At 55.7% G+C, this 25,870-nt stretch overlaps 9 protein-coding genes across 9 annotated transcripts; 6 read left to right on the plus strand and 3 right to left on the minus strand.

Moving 5' to 3' along the window:
* Positions 1-270: 270 nt before the first annotated feature.
* Positions 271-2,997, plus strand: LTHEOB_11139 (CCCH zinc finger and RRM domain-containing protein; the record flags this gene model as incomplete). The annotated part of the gene is made up of 8 exons (XM_035507862.1): positions 271-335; positions 394-512; positions 563-697; positions 752-925; positions 980-1,102; positions 1,358-2,454; positions 2,544-2,636; positions 2,740-2,997. 8 exons carry the CDS (start codon positions 271-273, stop codon positions 2,995-2,997), a joined length of 2,064 nt encoding a protein of 687 aa, XP_035366715.1.
* An 848-nt stretch (positions 2,998-3,845) lies between these two features.
* On the minus strand, positions 3,846-6,063 carry LTHEOB_11140 (C-type cyclin; the record flags this gene model as incomplete). Its single annotated transcript, XM_035507864.1, has 5 exons — positions 3,846-4,567; positions 4,645-4,984; positions 5,047-5,175; positions 5,233-5,314; positions 5,363-6,063. 5 exons carry the CDS (start codon positions 6,061-6,063, stop codon positions 3,846-3,848), a joined length of 1,974 nt encoding a protein of 657 aa, XP_035366716.1.
* Positions 6,064-6,673: 610 nt separating this feature from the next.
* Positions 6,674-8,077, plus strand: LTHEOB_11141 (uncharacterized protein; the record flags this gene model as incomplete). The annotated part of the gene is made up of 2 exons (XM_035507865.1): positions 6,674-7,991; positions 8,046-8,077. 2 exons carry the CDS (start codon positions 6,674-6,676, stop codon positions 8,075-8,077), a joined length of 1,350 nt encoding a protein of 449 aa, XP_035366717.1.
* A 573-nt stretch (positions 8,078-8,650) lies between these two features.
* On the plus strand, positions 8,651-9,919 carry LTHEOB_11142 (uncharacterized protein; the record flags this gene model as incomplete). The annotated part of the gene is made up of 1 exon (XM_035507866.1): positions 8,651-9,919. The coding sequence occupies one exon, from the start codon at positions 8,651-8,653 to the stop codon at positions 9,917-9,919; it is 1,269 nt and encodes a 422-aa protein (XP_035366718.1).
* A 699-nt stretch (positions 9,920-10,618) lies between these two features.
* On the plus strand, positions 10,619-11,986 carry LTHEOB_11143 (uncharacterized protein; the record flags this gene model as incomplete). Its single annotated transcript, XM_035507867.1, has 1 exon — positions 10,619-11,986. The coding sequence occupies one exon, from the start codon at positions 10,619-10,621 to the stop codon at positions 11,984-11,986; it is 1,368 nt and encodes a 455-aa protein (XP_035366719.1).
* Positions 11,987-14,377: 2,391 nt separating this feature from the next.
* On the plus strand, positions 14,378-14,866 carry LTHEOB_11144 (uncharacterized protein; the record flags this gene model as incomplete). The annotated part of the gene is made up of 1 exon (XM_035507868.1): positions 14,378-14,866. One exon carries the CDS (start codon positions 14,378-14,380, stop codon positions 14,864-14,866), a length of 489 nt encoding a protein of 162 aa, XP_035366720.1.
* Positions 14,867-18,097: 3,231 nt separating this feature from the next.
* Positions 18,098-19,759, minus strand: LTHEOB_11145 (NADPh-adrenodoxin reductase; the record flags this gene model as incomplete). The annotated part of the gene is made up of 3 exons (XM_035507869.1): positions 18,098-18,922; positions 18,978-19,409; positions 19,463-19,759. The coding sequence occupies 3 exons, from the start codon at positions 19,757-19,759 to the stop codon at positions 18,098-18,100; spliced, it is 1,554 nt and encodes a 517-aa protein (XP_035366721.1).
* A 662-nt stretch (positions 19,760-20,421) lies between these two features.
* LTHEOB_11146 (Cyclin) lies at positions 20,422-22,568 on the plus strand (the record flags this gene model as incomplete). Its single annotated transcript, XM_035507870.1, has 2 exons — positions 20,422-20,784; positions 20,838-22,568. 2 exons carry the CDS (start codon positions 20,422-20,424, stop codon positions 22,566-22,568), a joined length of 2,094 nt encoding a protein of 697 aa, XP_035366722.1.
* Positions 22,569-23,484: 916 nt separating this feature from the next.
* On the minus strand, positions 23,485-25,573 carry LTHEOB_11147 (Acetyl-CoA:oxalate CoA-transferase; the record flags this gene model as incomplete). The annotated part of the gene is made up of 4 exons (XM_035507871.1): positions 23,485-23,865; positions 23,921-24,082; positions 24,137-25,082; positions 25,275-25,573. The coding sequence occupies 4 exons, from the start codon at positions 25,571-25,573 to the stop codon at positions 23,485-23,487; spliced, it is 1,788 nt and encodes a 595-aa protein (XP_035366723.1).
* Positions 25,574-25,870: the final 297 nt, after the last annotated feature.

A 25,870-nucleotide genomic window follows, 5' to 3' on the forward strand; every position in this document is an offset into this window, starting at 1 on the left:
TGCACTTGCAGCGAAGGCACGTGACCGAGGCGGAATTTCTCTAGCTCCGAGCGCGCGCCGTGAGCTCTTCGTCATAGCGTGTTTCTGGACAATGATTTTGGGGACCATTCGCGCGCCCGCCGCTCTCCACACCTTAAACCATTCCACCATCAGCGCAGCACTTCAATGCGAACTTTCCGCTAGCGCCTCACCAGTTCGGCATACCTTTTCTTTGCGCCAACTTCGCCGGATCACACACCCGTTCGATCGCCGCCGAGGCCGACCGCGAAGATGCTCATCAGCGACGATGACGCCGTGCTGCTAAAGAAATGGATTGTCAAGAGGCTGGAAGACATGTATGGCCGCGTTCAGGGATGATCTTGCCACAAGGGTGGACACTGACCTGCTCAGCAGCTCCGACGCAGATTCCGATGTCCTCGCAGACTACGTACTAGCTTTGGTCAGGTCCGAAGATTCAGATGAGCAGGTGAAGGTCAATTGCTTGGAGAATCTGGAAGATTTCTTGCGCGACCGTAATTTCACCCCGCCGTATACATGTGAGCGACGTTGATGTAATCTGTAGACACTGGATCGTTCGTCGACGACGTCTTCAACACCATCCGCACGAAATCGTACCTTCCGGAAGACGCGTCTTCAGCGCCTCAAGAAACACAAGCCGAGTCGCAGCCTTTCAACCCGCCTAGTGGCCCCGCCAATGGTAATCGACGCCCAAGCGCACAATTTCAGAACGGCTTTCATAACAGCAACGCAGATCAATCGCGCAAGCGGACATGGGGAGATCGGGCAGGCAGCGAGCAGCGCGATGGTCCGGACTCTCACTATAGCCGCGGAACCGGTGGAGAAAGGGCCATCAAGCAGATGCGCCGAGGAAACTACCAGGGTGGGGGCGGCCGGGGAGGTCGCCACGGAGACATGAGCATTGCGGGTATGCCAGGCGCTGGACAGGCAGCCATGCCGCAAATGCCCAATCTTCCGCAAGGCTTCCCTCAGGTTGACCCCAACAACCCGATGAGCGCGATCATGGCCATGCAAGCTTTAGGCTTTCCCCCTCTGCCGGGCATGCCGCAGCTGCCCATGGGCGCGCCGAACAACTTCGGCCAGAGTGCGTTTCCTCACGCAGGCTCTCCGCCGCCGCGGAAGATTGGAGAAAGATGCCATGATTACGATACCAAGGGCTTCTGCGCATTGGGCAGCGCATGTCCATACGAACACGGTACAGATCCGATAATCGTGCCTACTGATGGTGGGACCAACATCCTTTCAGCATACCGGGCTAGCTTTGCACCACCCGCCGTCCGACGGCAGCTGGGAGAGGCGATGCCTGCACCATTCCAACCTGCTAACCCACGTCCCCCAGAATACGACCCGAAGAACGCTTCCATCGATACCGACCGCAGAGCGAACGGTCACAGCGATCGCCGCCATCATGATAGGAGCCGTGGAGGTAGAGGGCGTGGCCGCGGTGACAGTGGTCGCCGTGGAGGACGCGCCCACTTCTCCCAAGCCGGGCCCAATCATGACCGCTCCATCACGACCATCGTCATAGAAAACATTCCCGAAGAGAAATTCTCCGAAGACGCCGTACGCGAGTTTTTTTCCGAGTTCGGCAACATCGAGGAGATCACGATGCATGGATACAAGCGTCTTGCGATGGTCAAGTACGATGACTACTCGTCTGCTCGCAAAGCGTACGACAGCCCGAAGGTCATCTTCGATAACCGCTTCGTAAAGGTATACTGGTATAAGCCGGACCAACACTCGGACGTCAATGGTTCAAATGGCAGGCGTAGTACCGAAGGCGTGAAGAAGGAGGAAGAAGAGATGATCGATATGGAGGAGATTAAGCGGAGGCAAGAGGAAGCGCAGAAGGCACACGAGGAGAAGCAACAAAAGCTTAGAGAGGCGGAGGCGAAGAAGGCTGAGTTAGATGCGAAAATCAAGGCGCAAGCCGAAGAGCGCAAAAAGCTACTGGAGAAATTGGCAGCGAAGTCGGCCAACAAGAAAACCGAGGCGCCAAGCTCGCCAACGATCAAGGGCGGCGATGCGGACGTCAAGTCGGATGCGTCATCGTCGATAGGAGCCAACGGCTCGAGCGAGTCAAGGACCCCTGGCTCGCAAACCGAGGCATTGCGGTTGAAGCTCGCGCAGCTGGAGGCGGAGGCGGAGAGCATGGGGCTCAACCCCAACGATCCTGGCTATGGTACAAGCACTTCGTATCGTGGCCGCGGCGGCAGGGGAGCTTCCCGTGGACGCGGCAGCTGGGCTCCTCGCGGTCGTGGTGGCTACGATCCTTCATACAGAGGCGGATATCGCGGTCGTGGCGGCTATGGCATGCCCAGGGGCGGCGCCGTCAAGCGTTTGGACTTCCGGCCTAGGAGAGTCGTGGCCAAGATTGGCAATGGAGAGGAAGAGTGGACGCCAGATAGGGATGAGGCGCTGCGCAGCCACCTTTTCGTAAGTTGTTTCTCACAGGCTTGTAGTTGGAACCTGGTTGAGCGGAGTTTGAGAAAGACCATGACCTTACTAATGTTTTATTCGCGCAGAACAACTTCGAGTTTGACAGCATCGACACATACCCGGAGGGAGGCAAGAACGCCATGGTCATCGCCTTCAAGGAGCGGTACATTGCTGAGAACGTAAGTCCCCCCCCCCCCCCCCCTTTTCTTAAACTCTATCCTTTGCAATTTTATCACGTTTGAACTCTTGACCCAAGACTGACACACGCGATGCTATGCACAGTTCATTGCACAATCTCAAGAGATCCCGTCGATTGGTAGAGTCCAGCTCTCATGGGCACCCAATCCGCCGAACGCAAACAACCAGCAGCTACAACAAGGCGTGTCGTCGAAGCCGGAGTCGGTGGCTGATGGTGATAGCGGAGAAGACGTGAGTATGGGCGAGGCGGGTGCTGGTGCGGTGAGCAGCAGTGCTGGTGTCGGCGGCGGTGCGGAGGAGTTTGATGTTGCTGATGATGAGGACCGCTGGATGGCGGCTTAAGGGGAGAAAGCCAGTTCTGAACACCCTTCAAAGCTGACGGTTTTATTGGATGGAGTGGTCATGCAGAAGCCGAAGAGGTGTTTTATACTATTTTTATTCGCGGGTGGATGCAGCCTTTTGTACGATGATGATCATGACTGCGAATCAGGAACGGGGATAAGCGGAAGAGAAACCCCCGAGAGGTAGTTGAAGGGGTTTTACTACCGATTTAATTTCCTTTTCAGATTTCCTTTCCGATTTTGCCTCTTTTCCTTTGGGTGGTGCGAACAGCAGCATGGCATGATATGGCAGGGTGCATTGGGTAGGCGTTTACTCATCTCAAGTGGGTAGCGAAGGAATGTTGGGAAAGAATCGTCAAGTCTGCTTGCAATATGAGTCGTCTCGTATTGATGAGAGTACCTGGGCCTTCCTTGATAAACTTCTATAAGCTACTCTTTGCCCTTGACAATTATTTTGACCTTGTACCCTATGTAGTGTCTGGCTTTGATTGTCGTCAGCGCCAGGGCTTCTCAGTAAACTTTTCTCTGATCATTTTCTAGCAGTTCCTATCGGGCTGCGGCGGTAGCCCATACTTCAATCACCCTTTTCAAAGCGCAGGATCGCCCTGTCTTTCGCAATGGCCTGGAACCATTCACGATATTTTCCGTGCCGTCGCGCTTTCAAGCCATGGGAGTCCCCCCATCAGTCCCAATCTTTTTTGTCCCTCCTGGACTTGAGTGTAATGAACCAATGTTAAAAGAAAAGAGAGCCCCGGGTATATATCACTTACCACCAATTCCTCTCTTCCCACCTCTCGTCGTCTTTCTTATTTCTTTTCTTTCTTTTCTCCTTCCTTCGGTGTCTGATCCTCACCTCCGGCCCCTTCCTCGGTCCCTGTCCCTATCCCGTTCCCTATCTCTCTCCCTGTCCCTATCCCTCTCCCTATCTCTGTCCCTCTCCCTGTCCCTGTCACGCTCCCTATCCCTCTCCCTCTCGCCACCGCTATCAATCCGCCCACCATCGTTAGCGGTGTTGCCACCTCCGCCACTCACTTCGACCTCGACCTCGTACTCTTCCTCTTCGTCCTTGAAGTAGCGCTCGACAGCCTTCTTCTCTTCCTGCGCGCACGACGCGTCCAGCATGAAGCGCACCGTGCCGCCGACGCCGCGGGTGCCGATGGCCGAGATGGGGAGCGCGAGGGGCCCCATCGCTGCTACTGACGGGGGCGGCACTACTGCTGCTGCGGGAGGTTGTTGTTGTTGGTGTAGGGCGGAGGTGCCGTTTGCCCCGGTGGGTGTCGTCGCTGCGGTGCCGGGTTTGGGCGGGAGGCCGTTGGCGGCTGCGGCGGCGGGCTTGGGGGGAAGGGTGGAGGAGCTGCTTGCGCCGGTGCCGGCGGCGGCGGCGGTGGTGGTTGAGGGGGCGGAGGAAGAAGTGGCGGTGGCGTATTGCGTGTAGCGGGGCAGGTGGGCGTCCTTGGACTCTTGGTTTAGCGCGATGCGCACGTTGATGTACGTGTCGAGCGGGTGGTGGGGGCCGATGAGGCTGGTGTTGCGGTGGTGGGTGTAGAGGTCGAGGAGGTCCAGCATGGTTTCTGAGGAGCCCGCAGGTCAGTTTGGTGGTCTTAGTGGAGGAGAATGTCGAGATGGTGGTAGTGCTGTTGTTGCTTACCCATGACCTCCGCCCTCGAAATCTTCCACCGCGCGTAGTCAATCGCCTGGACGCGCTCTAGACGGGCGTCACACAGACGTGCCGCCAGCTCGACACATGCCAGGGCCATGGTGGCCGTCGTCTGCTTCAGCGGCGCGAAGGTTCGGTATAGGTCGAGTGACATGTTGTACGCGGTTTTGCCGACGCGCTCCTTGGTGAATCCGCACCAGCGCGCCAACTTGATGACCAACTTCTGCGGCTGACGGCTGCGGAAGTCGAAGCCGGCGCCTTCCAGCATCAGCCGCTCGAGGCCGATGATGACTTTGGAGGGTTGTTCCAATTGCTTGAGGCGGGAGAAGAGCTACGTGTTATTAAGTGGTTTCGGGAGAACTTGGGCAGAGCCGGGTAAGGATAGAAGCTTACTGGGTCATCGGGAGAGAGCTGATCTCCTAGGGGTAGTTTGAGGTTGAAGGAGGCGCAGATGATTTCCTTGGATTTCTTGAGCGTATCTTCGATCTTGCAAGCTGTGAAGAGGGCAGCCAGTGCGGCTTCCTATGGACTGATCAGCTAACGAGGTATAGGGAAACGTCAGAGAGGGCATATACTTACGACTAGATTGTACTCGTTGTCGGCGTGGACCAGGCGGAACTTGTGGTAGTAGACACATGCTGTGTTGAATGTACGAACCGGTCTAACCATGTTAGTATCGGCAAAATAAGTATAGGACAGGGGTGTTTACAGTTGCAATGATTTTCTAACGTTGTCGATAAGTTGCACACCTTGAAGTCGGATGCTGTCCTCCTTCGCCTCGGGCATGGCAATGGCGGCGAGGTATTGCTCGACCTTTTGTTGGAAGATGTACGGCTTGGCAACCTCGATGAAGGAGGGATGAGGCCCCGGCTGGCCGTTGGGGGCGGCCAGCGGAGCAGGAGCGGGCGCCATGCGGGCAGCAGAAGCGTCGTCTCCGTCGCTCAGCGGCGTTAGCTGGCCGTAGGGCCTCAGACACAGCAATTTCGCAGGCCTCGCGTCCTCGTCGGCGTCCTCTTCCCAGACGGGCTCAGCAGCACTCAGCTGCACACGGCTGGTCTCTTGCCACTGCGACTTGGCGGGGCGGTCGTCGTCGTCGTAGTTGCGTCGATTGAGCTTGTTGCGCGCGCCCAGCGCGATGAGGTTCGGATTGTCCAGGTCCGGACGGGCCGCAGAGCGGTCTGAGACGGCTGATGTCGCTCCTCCGCTGCTCCCTTGTCCTTGTGGCTGACGTCGCGCCGGCGCCGCCTTTTCTCCGGCGGCAGCCTGTCCGCCGCCGAGCCGCTGCGACGCGCCCTTGACTCTAAATTCCACCTCCTCCATAACGTCGCGGACCGGCCCGTTGCTGTGACGCGACCATTCGCGCGGAAGCGATGGCCGGTCCAGGCGCAGCCTCCTCGTTCGTTTTCCCATTGTCTCTACTGGAATTCCAGAGTGCTTGGCTGACGCTGATTGGCGGGAGCTGGACGTGTCGCTGAAAAAGGTTCGGAGTCGGACAGAGGCTGCGAAGAGCTGGACGGTGATGGCGGATGAGGAGGATGCTCAAGAGTAGGAGGAAAGCAATCGAATTCGCGAGTCGCAATTGTGCTGTGCTCAAGAATGCGATCGGAGGTGGCGTTGAAAGTGACGTATTCCGGCCAGGACCACAGGTAACAAACAAACGACCTGCATCGCAGTTTGCTCAGGGTCCAAGACCCCGGTCACATGCTGCTACTACCATTGCTCCGGGGACCGTGCCCGCTGTTCAAGCCTGGTTCACGTGGGCTTTTGCTTCCTTCGGTGTCTGAGCACTGGCTCCGGCTTGCCGCACGCGCGCCTTACTGCTAACAGAAGTTTCCCTAAGCATCCATAGTCACTCGTGTCATCGCCATTCACTAACCCCGCGGCACATATCATAAAATCTCATCGTAGCTCCGCTCCTCAACTCTACATCTACCGACTCCCCACCGCCAGCCTGGACAAACCCGAACCACCTGAACTTCAAATCCCTGTCGGACAACCCTATCATCGCGCACCCATCGCCATGGCTGACCCTCCCGAAGACCCTTTGGCTTTCGTTGATATCATTGGCGTCGACTATTTTGGTCCTGAGCAACGCTTTCCTCTCCTGGGCCTACCCCGCGAGCTGAGAGACGCTGTCTACGAGCGCATGCTGGTTCGAAAGGCCATCAACATCGTGCCGGGCTACTGCTGGGAGAAGAAGGCCTGGGGCAACCCACAATGGTTCGATCTACGAGTGCCTGAGCATCAACGGTCGACTTACGAACGTACACTCGCCGCTGGAATGCAGTACGCAAGCTACGAAGAGAGGAAGGGAGGATCGCGGCGAAACCACAACTGTCCGAACCTGAACATCTTCTTGACCTGCCGTCAAGTTTATGACGAATCGTCTTCCGTATACTACAAGCGGAACCTCTTCTTTTTCCGCTTCGCCGGCCGTACCAATGAAATCTTGTCAGTCCAGGCTTGTCACGCGTTTCTTCTGGACCGTCCGCTTCGATCTCTACAGCGCCTGCGGTTCATCAAGCTCACAATCGACAATCCCAGTTTGCGCCGCCCGGCTGCTTCTTGGCTGGACGGTGACGTCGTTGTTCCGTTAGTCAACTTCATGCGCGACAATTTGTGCCTGGATTGCTTTTCTCTCGATGTGCATGGATGGGCTCCAGACATGCGATCAGCACCTTGGGACTGGTCCGGCACGGACCGGGATTGCAATGAGGATCCACGCAAGTGGGTTGGCGCCTTCGCGCGTTTGACCAACCTAAAAAGCCTTGAGATTACCCTTACCGCCTCTGATGACGGGGACTACGGCCGCCTTGTGGCATGTGCCGCCTTCCTGCGTTCGAGCATGCTCATCAACGGAGCCGCGCTGGGAACGAAGAACATTCATGCGTACCACCGACATGACGACAATTCCTACTGGAAGATTGACAACAAGCCTTGTGATATTCACTACAGGGAGCCCGGACGCCTTTTCGTCGTGCAGTGCTACGACAATGAGCATGGAAAATCCTTGCTCCCACAAAAGTCGCACCCCTCACCATCATTTCCCGGGATCAAAGCCAAGCGCGTTCAGCAAGGGCATGATCCCGCGGCTGTGGAGAGGGCACTTCGCGACGCTATCGCCGAGAAGCCTGATCAAGACCTCCACACCTACCGTATTTTCTGCGATGAAGATCAGGATGATGATGGAGAAAGCGACGACGATTCTGTGTGGAATCAGCTCGATTATGATCTCAGTGATGATGGCGACAATGATAGCTTGATAAGCATCGATCTGAGTGGTCTTGAAGTGGATTATGTTAGGGATGATGAGTACTTTGAGTATTTCGACGAGCTTGGTAAGCATCCAGAGCCGAGCGGATGAACAGACATTGGCTGACTTTTTTTGCCAGAACATGATCACAAGCCCTGCACCACTGGATAACCAACTCTACACGTATTCCATCAAGAAAGTTTACTTAGACAAGGTGAATGCCACAAGGTAGATACTTCAGCAACAGTGGATTACAATGCACTTTACCCTTCCGTGTTTGATGAGCAGCGGCACTTTCCACAATGTGTGCTTCAATCTATGTGTTGACATGTCCGAGTGTACTCATATGCAAGTGAGGTTTACTATACGCTAGCGGATTACTTGAAATCCAGCATGCCCCCTCACACAGTATGCTGTCTTGGCTGCGCTCACCGTGGTTATGACTACCCCAACAAGGTTCAGCGCAAGTGAGGCAGCTTCCGAGGTCGTGCCTGCCTTCTCATCGTCTTTTCTTGGCACCCTGCCGCCATCTGCACAGGCCTCTTGACTACTGCACCTGCCCGTTCCTCCCTTCGCTCTTTCCCCCACGCCACGCCTCTGTCACAGACAAAAGCGAACCGGCCGGTCTCATCACGCTAGCTTCGTCACTCTTTGACCCGACTGCGGGCGCAGTTCATCTCCCTGGCGCTAAATCACAAGGCAAACTCCGTACTTCAACACCCAACGCAGACAAAAGACGACGGAATGGCCGGGCCCGACGCACAGTCCGCCACTGAAACCTCTGGGAATCTTCCCGACCACCCGACTTACCGTAAGATCTCGCCTCACTTTCCCTTCCTCGAGCTCCCGCCAGAAATCAGGGTCATCATCTATGAATACCTACTGGTGTTTCCGGACAACGAAAACGGTGGCTTAAGGATCGAGCTCCATCCGGATACCGAAGCTTCTGAGCGCAGCTGTCGAGCCGCCAGTGACAGCAGTGTCGTCCGCAATCGGGCGCTCAACATCTTACTGGTTAGCAAAGCCGTCTTTTCAGAAGCCGGTAAGGTCTTCTATTCTGACTGCAATTTCAACTTCGACGACAAGCCCGACAATCCCGATGGAAAGTTCGAGTCCATCCTCATCTGCCAGGCATTCCTGACTGCTCGCTCGTCGTTTACGCTGAAATACATCACATCCGTCGCGTTCACCATCCACCTGGACTGGATGGCAGATAAAAACCCGAACGCAAAGGTCCTAGGTTCCCTCGTCAACACCCTAAACACCGACCTACCTGCATTTGAACAGCTTGGTCTCACACTCTATGGCTCATGTCCAGAGACCCGCCGCACGCCCTGGAATTGGTACCCGCCAAATGATAAACATGACCATCCGCAGAAGTGGTTTGGGGTGCTTCTCGAACTTCGAAAGGTCAAGTACTTGTTAATCAATTACAAGGACTTCGAGCCCTATGATCTATATCCCTATGACGACGAGGATTTGGAGTTTGCCAAAGAACGTATCGGCCGCTCAGTGGCTTTCGTAAGTTTTTTACGGGCTCATCTTCTCAAGAACGCCGGCGAACTTGGAACACGGAATATCCTTGTTTACAGCCGCCACATTGCGACGTTCACGCAGGAACGTTGGAAGAGGAAAATGGATCGCATAAGCATAATCATATGCTATGATGATGAAAACGGGAAATCGATTCAGGAAAAGTCGGCGATGCGTCCATCACCACTGCATATCGGTGTCCTTGAGAAATGCGTCAAAGAAGGGAAGGATCCAAAGGAGTTCGAAGAAGAATTGCGGGTCAATATAGTGGCTAACGACGACGACTTGGGATACTCGATATTCTCTCGAAACTTGTTTCTCGAAGGGGCTCTTGAGCTAGGCATGTCTGACACAGAGGACTGGGACGTGAGTGACGGTGGGGACAACGACAGTCTGAAGGATGTCGACCTTGGGAGCTTTGACTGCACTTTCATCACGGATGAGGAGTTCTTCAAGACCTACCATCAGCTTCCCGGTTGAACCGTGATGTTTCAGGAGGTCCATTTGGGTTGATGCAGTCCTATTCCTCGAGTCAAGGCGTTTGGGAATGCTTCAGTAAGAAATGGTGGGACAATATTCATCTTGATGACAACTTCGACAGAAGGCGCCAGTATATTCACACAAACTCTGAACGAATACCTTAGGAGAACTCCTCGAAAGCAGTTTCAAGTAGCAGAACCTCAATCACGGTCTAGAAATCTATGGAAGCATGCGTTGTGGCACGGAACAAAATTAATAAAGCATGCATACAGCTTGAAAGTGAACACTTATATCAAAACGCTGAACTAACCATCCTCCAAATTTCTTCACAGCTTCGTCTGTGTGGCATGCTCCCTACCTCTCTGGTTAAACTCATTGACGGATTCCGTGGGTGCTTGCGAACTCAGGCCGGGATCGGTGGAGAGGAATCGAGTTGCGGTGTTAGCGTCTCGGTGGTATAGTGAGTGAGTGAGTGAATGAGCCGGGGAATTTCTGTACTCAGGTGGGTCGCCGGGCTTTCGGTCGCATCCCATTCACCGTGAGCGGGCACTATAAGGTAGACCCGCGGGTCGTTTTCCCTTCGTCCAGCTGCAACTCTCGGCGAACCACAACCGACCCTCTCCGAATCAGCAAGCCGCCATTCCTGACTTCACACCGAACCGCGCACTGAGCTGCATTCTTGCAAGCGCTACAGCAAAGATGTCGGCCGAGCCACCCGGTTTCATCCATGTTGTCGACCCCAGCTACTTTGACCCCGACCCGATGGAGCCATTCCGCCTCCTCGACCTTCCAAGGGAGCTCCGCGATGTGATTTACGAGCACATGGTCGTATGCGGCACCGTCTACATCATCCCCGGCGACTGCTGGAAGCCTGAGCAAGAGAAACGGAACGGGCACCCGCGCGCCTGGCAACTCCATACGAGGCAGGTACGCAGGACGACTTACCTGAGAAGCACCCACGCACCTGGCGGCTACTATAGCTATCACGACCCACACTACACAGACGTTGAGCGCGTCAATGTCAGCGTTTTCCTGGTCAATAGGCAGGTCTACCAAGAGGCATCCGCCATTTACTACAAGAAGAATACCTTTTACTTCGGCAACGCAGGCCCCTGTGACGAGATACTTTCTGTGCCTGCCTGCTACGCCTTCCTCGTGGAACGCACGCCACACACATTGCGCAACCTCAAAGCCATCACCCTCATGATCGACTCTCAGGGCGTCAACGCCCCCATGGGCAGCTGGTTGGATGGCGAATACATGTTCGACCTCATCGATTTCATCAACAAGAACCTGGCTCTCGAAACCTTCGGCCTGGACCTTTGTGGCTGGCCGCCGGACGTCCGCCTCTCGACCTGGAACTGGAACGTGCCGCATCCCCGCTCCTGGATTCGCTACCATCGCATGAGCTGGGTAGGCGCACTCTTACAGCTGAACAGAGTCGAGAAGCTTTTCATCGATATAGTCGCATCTGATGGCACTCCGGAACGTCTGGCCGCCTTCTTGTGCTTACTCCGCTACCACCTGCTGGAGAACGGTGAGCTCCTGGGCACTCGCAACATCAAATTTTACGCTCGTCACTTTGGCGAGTACTGCAGCCGCAAGAACAGCGCCAGCGGAGACGCCGAGATCTACTACAAGCGGAAGAGGGAGGGCCGCAGGCTCCAGCTTTTGTCGCACGACGACGCGAATGGCCGGTCCTTTGTTCAGCCCGCTACACGCGCGTCTCCGCTGTGTGAGGGCGCCGTTGCGAAGCGCGTCGCCGACGGTCTGGGGCTCGATGAAGCGAGGGAGCAAGTGCAGGAGGAAGCAGAAAACAACAGGTACACGTCCATCTACCGATTCCCAGGCGATGAAGACTCGGACATCTCGGACTACGACGCGAGCGATGACGGCGACAACGATAGCTTGAACAGCTTGGAGCTGGATGAAGATGATATGGACTTCGTCATGGATGAAGATTACATCGAGACTTTCCGTGATCTTGATGATCGGAGGCAGGAAGAAAACGAGAGGCGTTACCTGGCTGGTGCGCAGGCTTATCCGGACACCGAGGGGTTGGAGTAGCGACACTTCTGATTCATTACCCTGACAGGGCACTAGAAGTTATTGTCAATGGCTTACGGATAACTGGGAGTAGCATAGATTGAGACTATAACCGTGGAAAGAAGTATTAGAGTTACATCTACGAGAGGCTTTGGGCTCGAGCTCAGGGAAGATTTGCCTGCGTTTGGAAAGTTATGTACTTGTAGCAGCAGAGCAAACCTGAAATATAATATGATTTGGCGAACAGTGAGGTCCATGGAGCTGAAAGATTGTTGAGGGACAAAGCAAGCATGCTTTACCAAATATCGAGGAGCCACTGAAAGGGAAGGCTTAGCTGACCACAAAGAACCAATGAATACTCAAAGTGACCACTGACGTCAACAATTCCTTGACCAACACCATATGTCGAATAGGTCGGCAATTGCAAGTAGCAAGGGCCGAAAAGGCCTGGCCCGAAAACAGTACCATGGTGCGGAGATTCGATGCAGTGATGATGGTTCTCGTATTCAAGTCCTAAGATTTTCCGTTCATCTCCCGTCGCAGTTCCGCTATCTCCTGAGATCTATCGCCACCGATCCTTCAGCAGGGGCGGTAAAATTTTTGCGGGGAAGTGCAAAGCTATAATCGACGTCTTCAGGCAAGCATAAGCGGCGGAGCGGGTAGTGATTTAGTACTCATGGCCGGTGCCAAGAATTTCAAATCAATATATAGTGGAGTAATAAGTAGGCCGGACTGGAGCCACGATTCTGCGAAGCAGCAGGGGCCCATGGTTTGCCGATTGCCACCGACATGGGGTGGCGACCAGCCCTAAGATGAAGCGGAGAGAGCAGGTTAATGAATCTGCACTAGTGCAAATCAGGAAAGAATACTCCCTGAGCCAATGGCGCGGGGAACCCCAACGTCGTGCGTGATGTAGAGATGACATTTTGCGCTCGGCTTTCCGTCAGTTGGGCTGGCGTGATGCTGCTCGTGTATGCTAAGGGCAATGGCTCCCTAAGCACTTGCTAGATGCACCGAGAGCCGCAGCTGAAATATATTGGAATCCCTGTTGTCCCGGCAATTGCTCGCTTGTCGACCCGAAGCCAAGACGGCAGCCCATATCCCCCACGACAATTCTTCGCCCCGCCGCGGAATCATGCAATTGTCTTGACACACATTTTTCCATCCAAGCTGACATTCCTTCACAGCACCGGCTTCAGCTGGGTCGGAGCTGAGGCAGGCGGCCCGCGCGACGGGCTTGACTTCAGTTTGCAGCACGCGCCGCTTCGTATATGCCGACTACGACATATTCTCGTGGTCGCGCCCGCTGCAACTGCTGTGTTCCGCCCTCGTGGCTGGGTCGGAGACTTTTTGCTTTCCCCTTGCCCCTGTCCCCTGTGCGTGCCCGTCGGATGCTGCGGGCTGGAGAGACGCAATAACGGGCAACATCAAGACAAGGCTGACAAGGGCTAGACCGCCGGCGAAGGGCCCAAGGCAGCAGCAGCGCTTTTCTTTCCCGTCCGCTCGGTTCATGCTCGCTTCCGCGCCGGGTAGGAGCCCGGCGACGCGGCGTGCGCACCACCACACACGCCGCGCCGCAATACGCCGCCGCGCCCCGGAAGACGGAATTCGAGTGTGCCTGGAATCGAGGTACCGGAACGCCTGACCACGAGCTGGGCGCAGGCGTGTTGGTGCGACGGCGAGGCGCCATGATACAGCCATGCTTTCCCTCGCACAAAAGTCCGGGGTCCACAGCCGTCTGTGTTACCGAAACAGGGGACCAAATTAGCAACAACAACAAGGCAATTGTGGGCGCACTCAAGCGGTCTGTGTGCGCCCGCCCCCGCCGCCCAAGACATGCAGGCAAGTGCGTTCCATACATTGACTTGCCGTCGTACGAGGCGCATGTACATGCATGAATGACCCGTAGCCGAACGAAAGATCACTCGGACTCGGGTAGGGCAGCAGAAGGCCTTCTCGCCCTGTCGTTATAGAAATGCTGGGGGGGGACCCTTTCCCGCGAAGGACGGCCTGAGACGGTAGCCTGCCTTGTCTTTTCTTGCATTGCTGGCGCTTCGTTGAAAAGTGTCGTTGCTCTTTTGTCTCCCGCTCCATCTCCATCTCCCCGACTCCGACGCGCAGCAGATGTCGTGATACCCGCCCTTGTCTTCCACCATACACCGTCCATCGCTGTCAATTGCTCGCCGAGTGGCACGATAACTGTCTGCGCAGCTGACGCGCTTGAACCCACCTCCTAAGTCCGAGGCCGAAGCTGCTATAAATCCTCCGACTGCACCTTTGAGGCCTAGAATCTCTCGATCACCAGTCTCTCTCCGTCGCTTGAGATTGCCGAATTGCTTTTTTTCCCTGTTACCGACCAATTTAACCAACTTAACGCACTGGGGACAGGCCACTCCCAATTACACCACCAACATGGAATCCCTCTCCGACACAACCACCAACCCCCTACCACCACCCCGCGCACACACCCCTCCACCAGCATACACACCCTCGCCTTCACATCAACATCAACAACAACGCTGCTACCACACCCGCCCGGGTTCCACCCAACCATCCGCCTACGTTCCACGCGGCCACCCACGCAGCAGCACCACCTCCTTAATTCACCACCAACACCACCGGGTATCAGCCGCCGCCGCCGCCAACGAAAAAGAAGTTCTCTTCTACAAGCCCGCCGGCCACGACGCGGAACCCGCGCCTGCGTATTCGGAAGGAGAGGACGACTACTACGACTACGACGACGACGACGACGGGGAAGGAGCGAGGGAGAGGAGGGGACGAGGGGAGGAAGGAGGTGTTGCGTGCTATTCGCCGTCGCAGCATCAGCACCGCAGGACGTCGAAGTTGGAGGCGAGGATACGCGCGTTGGAGGCGCAGTTGGCGGCGCGGGGTGGGAAGTGAATTGGTGGCATATGAGAAGTTGGTCACTCGATTCTCTGATTATTTAATGTTTTGTTATGAGCGCTTGAGGCGCTATTGGAAGCAGGGAGGTGTTGTTTTCCCTTGAGTAGGGCTCTGTGATGGTTGCGTTCGCTGGTGGTGTGGGAGATTGGGGAGTTAATGTTGAAGGTGGGTAAGGTGGTGCTTAGTTGAATGACGCCTGAATAATCAGGATTGGACAGAACGACATACAGGGTTTGTTAGGCTTTGTATGACGTTTTCAAAATAGCGATAGAGTTGTGACCATAACAGCACAAGGAAAATACCATAGTTGGTAACGAAAGGGTTGATTGCACAACACGAACACAGAGCTGTTACACTATGGTTACAGTCTGCGTCTTCCACCCTTTTGACCACCAAGCCTGAAGTGCCCGTTTCCTTTCGGTATCCAAGTCCGCAACACGCGGACTTTCAATATAACATCCAACGCGCTGATATGTATCCGTTCGTTCGTCATAAGAAAGAACCAGCGCAATGGCAGCATATTCCTTCCCCCTACCATAGTCCCCTACATGAAGAGGCGCAACCTCAAGACAAGACACCACCATTCTTCCACTCCTCTCCTTCAGCAGGTCTATCGGAAATGGCCACGCAAGCATATCTGTCATGAGTGGATCGTCATTCAGAAGTTCAGCCAGGAAGGCTACTTCGTCACCCGCGTCCCATTCGCACCAGGCTTTTTTGAGCCGCCCCTTCAGAGTGAGCCTCCCACCGACTACGTCACCAAAAGGAGCTTTCTCTAATTTCAGCTTTACCTCTGCAGAGACAATGCAGCACGATGGTTTTGTACCACTTTCGAAAATACACGTGCTCCTGTACCATTCTACTCCCGCAGAAACCGATGCCCAGGACCACGATGGCACATGCGAGACTCTTGTAGATGAACCATATCTTACTTCCCATGTGCACTTCTGTAAGAGGTCTTTCTCCCACATTCCTGCAATGTATCGTCCCCAATTCCCCAAGTTTGCAAAACGCTCAGCGACAGCAGATATTGCGAGAAGCTTATCCGCATCATATGTGAGCCTGCGTGTGCTGTACATGCTGATAAGATTCAGCCACGTGCTGTTAGCATAAGCCCTTCTAGATATTAGATACGGAAATCTTTGGATCCTTTGAGGCATGAGTGCTGATGTGCGGTGTTGAGAACTCATTTTAGATCTGTCCATGTACTGAGTCGACGTGAGGCCCGTGTCAAAGCCCAGACGCGGATTTGTGAATCGACGCATCATGCAAGAGTTCAATTTTTCTTGAGGGCAGTACCAGTGCAGATGACCGTATTCGAAGGAGAGTATGCGAGGAGAAAGAAGCGTCTCTTGAAGGGTCCAGGCTCTGGTTACAAGAGGCATTTTTTGAAGCGGATGTGCGGAACATTTTCCGATAGCCCTGACGTCTTTTGAACCGTCTGCGCTCGTAACGGCGACTTTGCAGACTAACCCGAAAGGATTGGACATCGAAAGGAACCCGTCGGAGCTGCGAGGCGACTGTGTGGCGGCGATGGTGACGTATGATCCCTCGAAAATTTTCGCCATCTGTGATATCTGTTCCAGCATCTCCTCTTCGTCGTCTTGGACGATGCAAAGACTGTCAACCCAGAGATAAGCCACGCCTAGATCACGAGTGACTCTAATCGCATCTTGTATCGTCTCCGGTAAAACTTCCGAAGGCAGGCCTTTTTGTGCAGACGCAATTGTCTTGGATGTTGTTTTGAATCGTTGATCACCTCCCCAGCAATAACTGAGCGTAGCATATTGCACAGGCTCTGTAGGTGATGCTAGAGTAACTTTATCGGGAACACCTTTGCGCGACACTCGGAGAAGACGCAGCGGCATGAAGTCACGCCTGTGTTTTGAGCATTCAGAATGCCGCACGTTGCAGGTTGCTATCCAATTGCGAGAGGTCTCCTGAAGGCCTGTGTTGAAATGCATATGGACCCCTTGCTTGCGGCGAGAAGACTGGACCAGGCTTTCTGATAGCACTTTCAATACAAGTTCTTAGCCTAGGAAACGATGGGTCTGCCTACCATTCAAGGAAAATAGTGCCCATATTCGACCATCTTCACTCCAAAAGTCATCATCGTTGAAGCATTCTTCAAATTTCAATATGACGGACATGCCGCTAATGTCATCAGGGTAGCGAGTACTGAGTAGCGAGTAGGTGATTGGTTTGGAAAGAAAGGCTTTAGGAAGTTCGGAGTACCGATTTCGACCTTTGGCAATATCATCGGTGTTAGTGCGCGGGTCGATATCTGGACCCAAGCTCAAAAAAAACAGGCACCCTTCTTCGGTAGCTCTTTTCGCTTCCGCGTACGTCACGCCCAGGTCGCCAACACGGTGCGCCGGCCTCCTCTTGAAACTTCGTTCATTCTTCATGATGTTCGGCATCGAGTCGATGAGGCGAAGATCGATGGTAATCTTCTGGCAGTGGGAGCAGGAGTGGATGCCATCTTCGTCATAGCCTGTGAGCAGCTGTCCAGGCCAGTCTGGCGCCAGTCTGCTTGCGTCATCGAATGAGCTCCGGCGTGGGATTCGTTGGAGCCTGTGCAGCTTTGGGGCTGACTGGCGTCTTCTGAGATCTGACAGGCTCTTCGTGCGGCGTAACGGAACTGTTTCACCAGAAAACAGTGCGGGACTCGTAGCAGAACTGCTGGGGCTCGCGACAGAGCTGGTGTACCTTGTCGCAGAGCTGTTGCAGCTTCGCGTGTCGGAGGGATTAGAGGATGCCACCGTATCCATGTTTGGTGTTGTCGTGTATTATTGTCTGTGGGTGAGCAAGCCTCTTGAGAGGGTAAGATACAGAATATGTTGACAGAGGAAGGTAAGAGAGAAATAGAGTACAGAGAGCGCAAAACTAAGGTAAAAAAAAACACCCGTGATTTGTAAGCCGCAAAATATGGAGATTGATCAGCCACATACAGGGGTTTCGGCAATCTCGGGCTTGGCTTTCGTTTTCTGTACCTAGATCTTTAGAGGGTGCGTGTTTGGAGTTTAGCCAACAACTGATACCTTCCTTATGTGAGCAAACAATACTGTGGGCATGTACCCAGATGAACAAAGCAAAATGAGGTAGACTTCTTAACGCTAAGAAAGCAAGCCATACAGAGGTTGCTACATCGCCAACACTGGCATCTATGTCTTCTAATAAACTCTTTATCTTACAACGTCTGTACTTCTATATACACCTCTCCCAACTCTACCCATCTAGCACCTTAAGCATATCCTCCCTCCTCACAAACTTCACCCTCTCCCTCCCGGCCTCTCTCCCCTTCTCCCTTTCTACGTCATCAATCTTCTTCCATTCTTCCCAACTCACCGGCCTGGCCCCAGCATCGATCGCCTCCTTCCTCAGCGCCTCCCACCCCTGGCCATCGCCCTCTAAGAACTTGGCCCCACGCTCCAAATCCTCGACGATCGAGTCGGCCGTGGTGAACGCGTCCTCCATGGTGCTCGCGATGACGCCCGTCGGGCCGCGCTTGACCCAGCCGGCGACGTACATGCCGGGGACATGGCCGACGGCGGTGACGCGGCCGAGCATGTCGTTCGGGATGATGCCACGGCGGGAGTCGAAGGGGATGCCGACGTCGTCGAAACCGGGCAGCGGCTCGGACTTGTAGCCGACGGAGCGGAAGGCGATGTCGGCCGGGAAAGTGGTCGATTGGTCGGGAGCGGCGGACTCGACCCGGGCAGCGCGGTCGAAGGGATCGCAGTCGGCAACGAAGGACGTGTGCTGGAAGGTGGCGCTGGCGATGCGGGTGGCGCCGGCGGCGGAGGCGGAGGCGGTGCCGGCGTTGAAGGAAGAGGGCGAGAGGAGGAAGTCGAGCGACCATTGCTTGCTGCCGCTGGGGAGGTCGGCGGGAGGACCGCCGTTGGGGGAGCCTTCTTGGAGGATCTTGGAGAGACGCTTCATCTGCCGGTTGAGCTTGTAGTCTGGAGCCGGGAACAGGGAGGAGGGAATGGGCTTGAAGAAAACGTTGGGGAGGTTGAAGAGCTCCCGGACTTCTTTGATAGTGAAGGCGGCCTGGCAGGGATCAGCGTGATAGGACGGCAGTAGATCTGGATAGGTTGGCACGAACCTGCATGGGTCCTCTGCGGCCGACGATCCGCACGGAGTCTACCTTGTTGCGAGAAAGCTTCTCCAATGCGTGCTCCGCGATGTCCGTCTTCCGCAATTCGTCCACATTACTGAGCAATATACGGGCGACATCGAGAGCAACGTTTCCTTGACCAATGACGACAGCCTCCCTGGCCGTCTCCAGCAGCGGATTTAGGTTTGCATATTCCGGCAACCCATTATACCAGCCTACAAATGCGCGGGCGGAGTATACGCCCTCCAGGTTTTCGCCTGGGATTCCCAGCTCCTTGTCCTTCGAGGCGCCGTACGAGAAGAGGATGGCATCGTAATGGGAAGTCAAATGAGAAAGCGGCAGGTCGCGGCCGACACCAACGTTTCCGATGAAGTTGAAGCGCGGCGAGGCAGCTACTTCCTCGAACTTGTCCTGGCAGTTCTGCGCATTCTCAGCATTGAGTCACGGCAGGACCGGGTGCTCGGAAATTTTACCTTGACCTCCGGATGGTCTGGAGCGACACCAAAGCGGACCAGACCATAGGGGACAGGCTGATGCTCGTACATATCAACGACCGCATCCTGCACCTTGGACATCAGCCGGTAGGCCGAGTAGAAGCCTGCAGGCCCGGAGCCGATAACGGCGAGGCGGAAAGGCCGGCCATTGCGAGTCGTGGCGTAATTTCTGGTGTCTAGAAAGGAGCGAAGAAGCTGAGCATTGGGTCTAGTCGGAGCGCGCAGGTTGCGGGCGCAGGCGCGGCAAACGAAGGACGCGGGGCGTGGGAGGCGCATTTCCTGGAGTCTTGGAGAAAGTGCGGCGGCGTCGGAGTCGCGCAGAGGGCGCAACCAAGGCACAGCGCGTCATCAGCCAACGCACGCGGCTCCCGGCGATCTCGGCTTCACCCGCAGCCCACAACAACACCACCACCCTCCGTCATGATCGGCGTGATCGCGATCAACGGCGAGTCAGCCCCAGCGTCGAGCTGCGGAGAGCCGCAGCAACCGCCCGACCATGACACGGCGCTAGGCCTCTCAGATATATTGCGCCCGAAGCAGGGAACGGTGACGCCTTGGGCGGGCGCGAGGCTGTTGTCCAGCGCGACCAATGCGACAACCCTAGGCCGGTTCCGCACATGTCGGGTCACTTTCGTGCCACCACTAACGCCAAAAGGTGCCTGGCTAGCTGCCAAAACGAGGCGGATGCACGCGGCACGGCTGTCCCGCCTGGCAGGGTAGGTACGTGTTGCTATGGTGACGCGCGCGCCAAAACCAGCCTTAACACCAGCCTTCCCACATCCATGCCCAGGCCTCCGCCGAGCTTCCCCTCCACCACACCCGCCTCTCTTTGTCTCTCGCCGCGTCGATTTTGTCGCGCGTGCGGTTGATGCGCATTCCTCGCGCCCACGTGTGCCGTCGTTCTTTGACCGTCCTTCGTCGCGTTCACTTTGCCCGCCATGCCCAGCCCGCCGTACATGTACGACCCGCCCCAGCGCTACTCGGCCACCTCGGACACTCTCTATGGCTTCGATCCCAAGGCCGTCACCAAAGCGAGCCGCATGCCTCCGAGGAGCCCGCCCAAGAAGCAGGATGGCCCGCTGGTCGATTTCAACAAACACCCCGACAGCTACCTCGTCTTGGCAAATAGCCGCAGCAATGTGAAGCCAATGAACCCGAGGGTCAAGATCGCCATCAAATGGGTGCGATGGGTGCAGCTGGGCTTCAGGGTGCTCCAATTGATTGGTGCAATCGGTCTCCTCATCTGCGTCATTTGTATCAAGGGAACTCAGGACACCGAGGGTTGGATCATCCGGATTCCGGTAGGTTCAGATGGAAAAATATCTCACATAGTAGATTTATTCACAATCTCTAGGCTGCTGTTGACATCGTTTGTGAACTCTACGCGATTTACCACCTTGTCCGCCCCGCTAAGAGCCGCGCTCCGTCCAGCTCTGCTAGCTACCACTTTTTCTCCCTCATCGTCGACACCGGTCTGATTCCCTTCTATGTCTTCACTGCCATGCTTGCCAACAGCAACTGGCAAGAAGCGCCGGGCACCGAAGGGCGGTGGCGTACCTTCTTTAGCACCGATGATGCTACCTCCAAGATCCTACTCACCACTTGGCTGACTTCTGTGACTGTCGGAGGACTGCATCTGATCTCGCTTGGCATCGGCCTCTACCTTACCCTTGTCTTCCGCAAGATTGGGAAGCTTCCGCCTGACATGAACCCGCTTGAGGATAACTTGACCTCTCGCAGAAGCACTAGGCACAAGCACAAGACTTCATCGCTATCCGGCATCACTATACCCCCGGAGAAGCGCTTTAGCGAGTTGTCGGGCAGCACGGCTGTCTCCAGCCCCACTAAGTCCTCATATGGTGCCGAAGATCCTCTGATTCCCGATGTTCGGACCATGCCGTTCATGGACTCACGCAGAAATTCGGACATCCTTTACAACCCTCACAACCCTCGCTCGGCTCGTGAATCGCGCCTTTTCGAAAGCCGACATGGCAGCATGAGCCCGCCCAAGCTTGATCTGAAAAACCTCCCTGTGAAGATGTCTCCGGGTGGCTACGATTCCATGTCACCAACCTCTTCCCCCGAGAGGTCACCCGTCCGCTCCGCCAGGTCCATGAAGCGTCAATCTCTGAAGAGCGACAACTGGTTCGTCCATGCCGAAGGCGAAGGCTCCTCGCCCTCGGACGACGAAGACGAGCCGAACTCCAAGCAGCCTCTGGTCCGCCGCTACTCCTTCGAAGCCGACGACGATGGCGCCGTCACCACCACCACCATCTACAAGGACATTATCGCTCACAACGGCCCGCTCTCCCCGCTCTCAGACGGCGAAAACACCGGCTACCTGCGTCCGCAACCGCTGCGCATGAACCCTCCCTCGCCGCAGCCGCCGATCAACCAGACCAGCAAGAACGGCAACGATCTGACCAAGAACAAGCCGTCCATGCCCCCGCCCATGCCCTCGTTCCAGTCGGAAATCGGCTCCATCTCGTCGGACCGCTCCTCCAACATCGGTCGCGCCCTCACCATCAACTCGTCCGTCACCCGCACCACCGACGCCTGGGGCTACTTCCCGACCCATCACCACCACCACCACGGCAGCAGCAGCAACGTCAGCAGCAACAACGGCCGCAACAGCGTCGAGCCGCCCGCCGGCACCCACTCCAACTTCTCCTCGCCATCGCGCAGCCCGACGCGGAAAGCCCGTTACTACGGCGACCTGCGCGACGCGCAGGAGGGCATCCTCGGCGGCGGTGGCAACCACCGCTCTTCCAATGACCCCCGCAGCGGACTTTTCGCGCAGCATCTCGGCCTGCCTAGCCGCGGCGACGGCACGACCAGGCGCTCCATTGGCCGCAGCCCCGAACGCCCGGCTTACGCGCGCGTCGAGAGCAGCCCGCGGGTCGTCAGCAGGAGCGGTGTCGATGTCGAGCTCGTCGATGGCGATTTGGGCGACGTGAGGAGGAGTGCGGCACCCGGTAGTGGTGGCGGCAGGCAGAGGATCGTGAGCGGGAAGGCGGCGGAGGAGGGGTTGGCGGGGCCGGATTGGGAGGGGGTGACGAGGAGGAAGGTTAGTGGGATGGTGTAGTAAGGGGGGAGGGAATATGGGAGAGAAAAGATGCGGTCCAAGGATACCGTGGGGAATAACGGTTTGTGGGTTGGGTTGGGTTGGGTAAACGGGGGTTTGATGGATTTTCCCTCTCTTCTTGCTTTTTGGGGTTTTGAGTGGATCTGGGGTTTGGGTCTTTCTATGTGATATATCCCCTTCTGTCCGCGACGCTCTGGACGCAAAAGTCGCGTGTCTTGGTTGCTCTTGTTATTGGTATCCGGAATGGCGTATTTGCATCTTTAATTACCCACTCGGGCATTGCTGGGTTGGTCCTTGGTTGAAGGTTTCCTAAAATCTGTAGCTGATACAGATACCTAGACGTTGACTTTCAACTATCCATGCAAGATTCGCTGCAGGGATGCCATGCGCAAGAAAAAAAACAAAAAAAAGGGATCTCAAGGGACCTCGAAGGACCCGCAGCGGGGTCAAGACAACAAACTAATTTTCCGGATCAAAAAAGCAAGGTCATCCTTGGCCGATGTGCGCGTGTCTGTGCTTTAATATATAGGAGTATCGGCCCGTCGGGTAGCCTATCTGTGCAAGATAAGGTTGACTTAGCAGAACCATTATTGCCTCGATCCTTAAATGGAAACAGCTAACCAGTATAAACTAGGTATCCTACGCTTATAGGACTGTACACCGCACCATGACGTTTTCACAATGAACCAGGGACAGGCGCGATCATGAGAAGTGAATTGAGCGACAGTAGCGGTGAGTAGGGCATGAACCACAATATAAAAAGCGCCCGACCAGCAGCACCTGACGTTTGTGCCCAACTGATAAATGTCCATACACCACCTCGATTAGGCAGCCAAGCACGGCTGTCGGATAGCACGGACAGCACAATGCACCCCCTTCGGTTGACCCGTGCGTTGTCTCAACGCCCGAAGATGCTTCACACCACGATCTCCGTCATCAAATCTTGCGGCCACCTCGGCTGATCCACGCCATTCGTCCTGGTGCCGACATTGAATCCCGGCTTGACCTTTTGCTCTTCCGGGACACCTTCGGCTACCTCGTACTGAGCTATGGGCTTCGGCACGCGAATGGCATGGCCCATGTATCCGCACGGGCGGTCTTCGAAAAATTCTGGCTTGAACAGCACGTCGCTGCTGTTCTGCTGCAGCATGGCCAGATAACGCGGTAGCGTGTATAGCATGTGGTGGTAGTGGCGGAAGACCTGCTTTCCGTTTCGTGCCCACACGTCCTCCCATACGGCTTTCGGGTAGGTTCCGACGCTGTTGACGAGCCATTGAGAGTAGTAATTCAGAGCGATCTGATGGCAAATTAGTGGCGGATAGTAGATTTGGTCGGCGAAGGGAGATACTCACGTCGACTTTGTAAGAACCACCGTCTTGGGCCCTTCGCATGAGGGCATCCAGCGTACCGATGATACCACAGATGCCAGTGCAGTAGTCGGAGTTGGGGAAGACGGGAGTGACGGGCTCGTCGTTACCCATCGCACGCCCGAACTCTAAAGAGACGCCAGTATTCTACGAGAGGATCAGCAATCACTCCTTCAGACGTGTGTTTGGTCATAAGCTTACCGCATCACAGATCTGCTGCCAGCCGCTCCTGTAGCTCCACGGGCCATGCCAACCGTACGCGTTCTCTCGAACCACAATCAGACCCCTGTCTCTATCTTTGCAGATGTCGAACAGGCCTTCATACGAGAACCCGTACTTGTCCAACACGCCCGGCCGGTACCCCGTCACGACCACATCCGCCTCTTTAATCAGTTCCACGCACTTCACCCTATCCTCCTCATTCTTGAAATCCAGGCAGGTATTCCACTTGCCCCAATTCAGATCGACAAAACACCCGTGATGGTCCGTCACATTCGGGCTGGTCACCCTCATCACGCTAGCCCCCAGCTCCGCCAACCCCCTCGTCGTCGCCGGCGCCGCCACCATCCGCGTCAGATCCACCACCTTCAACCCAGCCAACGGCCTGCTCGGCCCCGTCTTCAACGCCCCCTTGTCGTACTCCGGCCACCACCCTGGCCGCTGCCTCTCATTCGCAAACGCATCGACCTCGTACAGCCCCACATGCGCATTCGCCCTCCCATGCTCGCTCTCGCGATACTCGTCGACGCTCCAGCAGATGGTCCCGGCCTGCCTCGCCTCATCGCTCGCCATGCGCTGCAGCGTCTGCGAATCAAACCGCGCAACCGCCTCCGCAACCGGCCAGCACGCCTCCTCGGCGCTCGCGGGCTGGACCTCTGGTTCAACCGGCAAGCCCAGCATGCGCAGCGTGGGCGCCGGGTCCATGGAGCCGTGCACGTGGAAGAAGCGGCCGTCGGCACAGCGGTAGATGTTGGTCGCCGCCGTGCGGTGGTGCGTTGCCAGGTGACCGTGCTTGTCCCAATGGGTCGGGAAGTACTTGTCGGCCAGGTCGCGCAGCTGGGCGGATTTGGTGGGGCGCGAGACGCCGAAGGGTTCGCCGCCCAGCGTGTTGGTGATGAGGGACATGAAGAAGAGTTGGGCGTGGTCGCTGTTGTGCGTGGAAGGAAGGATGGCGGGAGAGGTTAGTGGCTGGGGCTGTGTGCGATTCTGCTTGGATATTGATGGCTATGGAGAGAATGCATGAAAAGGTGGAAAGAAATGCGGAAAGGAATCATTGATTATTGGAGAAGTATGAACATATTTCGACTGGGATTTGAGAACGGTAAGAGACAAGCCTTACGTGTTGATGGTGACTTTCTGCGGCTGCACATTGTACTTCTTCTTCAGCAGCACGTTCACCATTGTGGCTTCCAGCGCCTTGAGAGAGGAGACGCTCTCTGCAAACCGCCAATTGATGGGCACGGATGGCAGCCTGGACCCTTCAAATTTCACATAGCCGGCCAGCTCTTCCGCATCTGGCGGCAGAACCTTGGCAATCAAAGGGTTCTTGAGAATTCCTTCATGGAAGATCTTCTCAGTTTCTTCCGGAATCGAGTAAGAGGCGACGTCTCTCTCAACAGCTCCGTTCGTTGCAGCCATTGTGTCGTGGTCGAATGATCTGAAAGTGGGGGAGCTGTGTGTTTAAGAAAGATTGCGCCTCATGGTCGGAAATACGATAACATCGGCCGATACGTGAAGAATTTTGCCGGCATAGAGCGAAGAGGTGGCCAATGGCACGATGGGTACGGATCCTACCGACAAGGGGTTGAGTGTCTATTCTTGGTATGATTAATCATATGATTCAGTACCTATATTCTGCCCGCAACCGGATGATCGTGGAGCTTGGCAGATGGTTGATTGACAGGAAGCCAAAAAGAACCCTGTAAAAAACGGCTG

The sequence above is a fragment of the Lasiodiplodia theobromae genome, assembly GCF_012971845.1.
Source record: "Lasiodiplodia theobromae strain AM2As chromosome Unknown scaffold_45, whole genome shotgun sequence".
Taxonomy (NCBI): domain Eukaryota; kingdom Fungi; phylum Ascomycota; class Dothideomycetes; order Botryosphaeriales; family Botryosphaeriaceae; genus Lasiodiplodia; species Lasiodiplodia theobromae.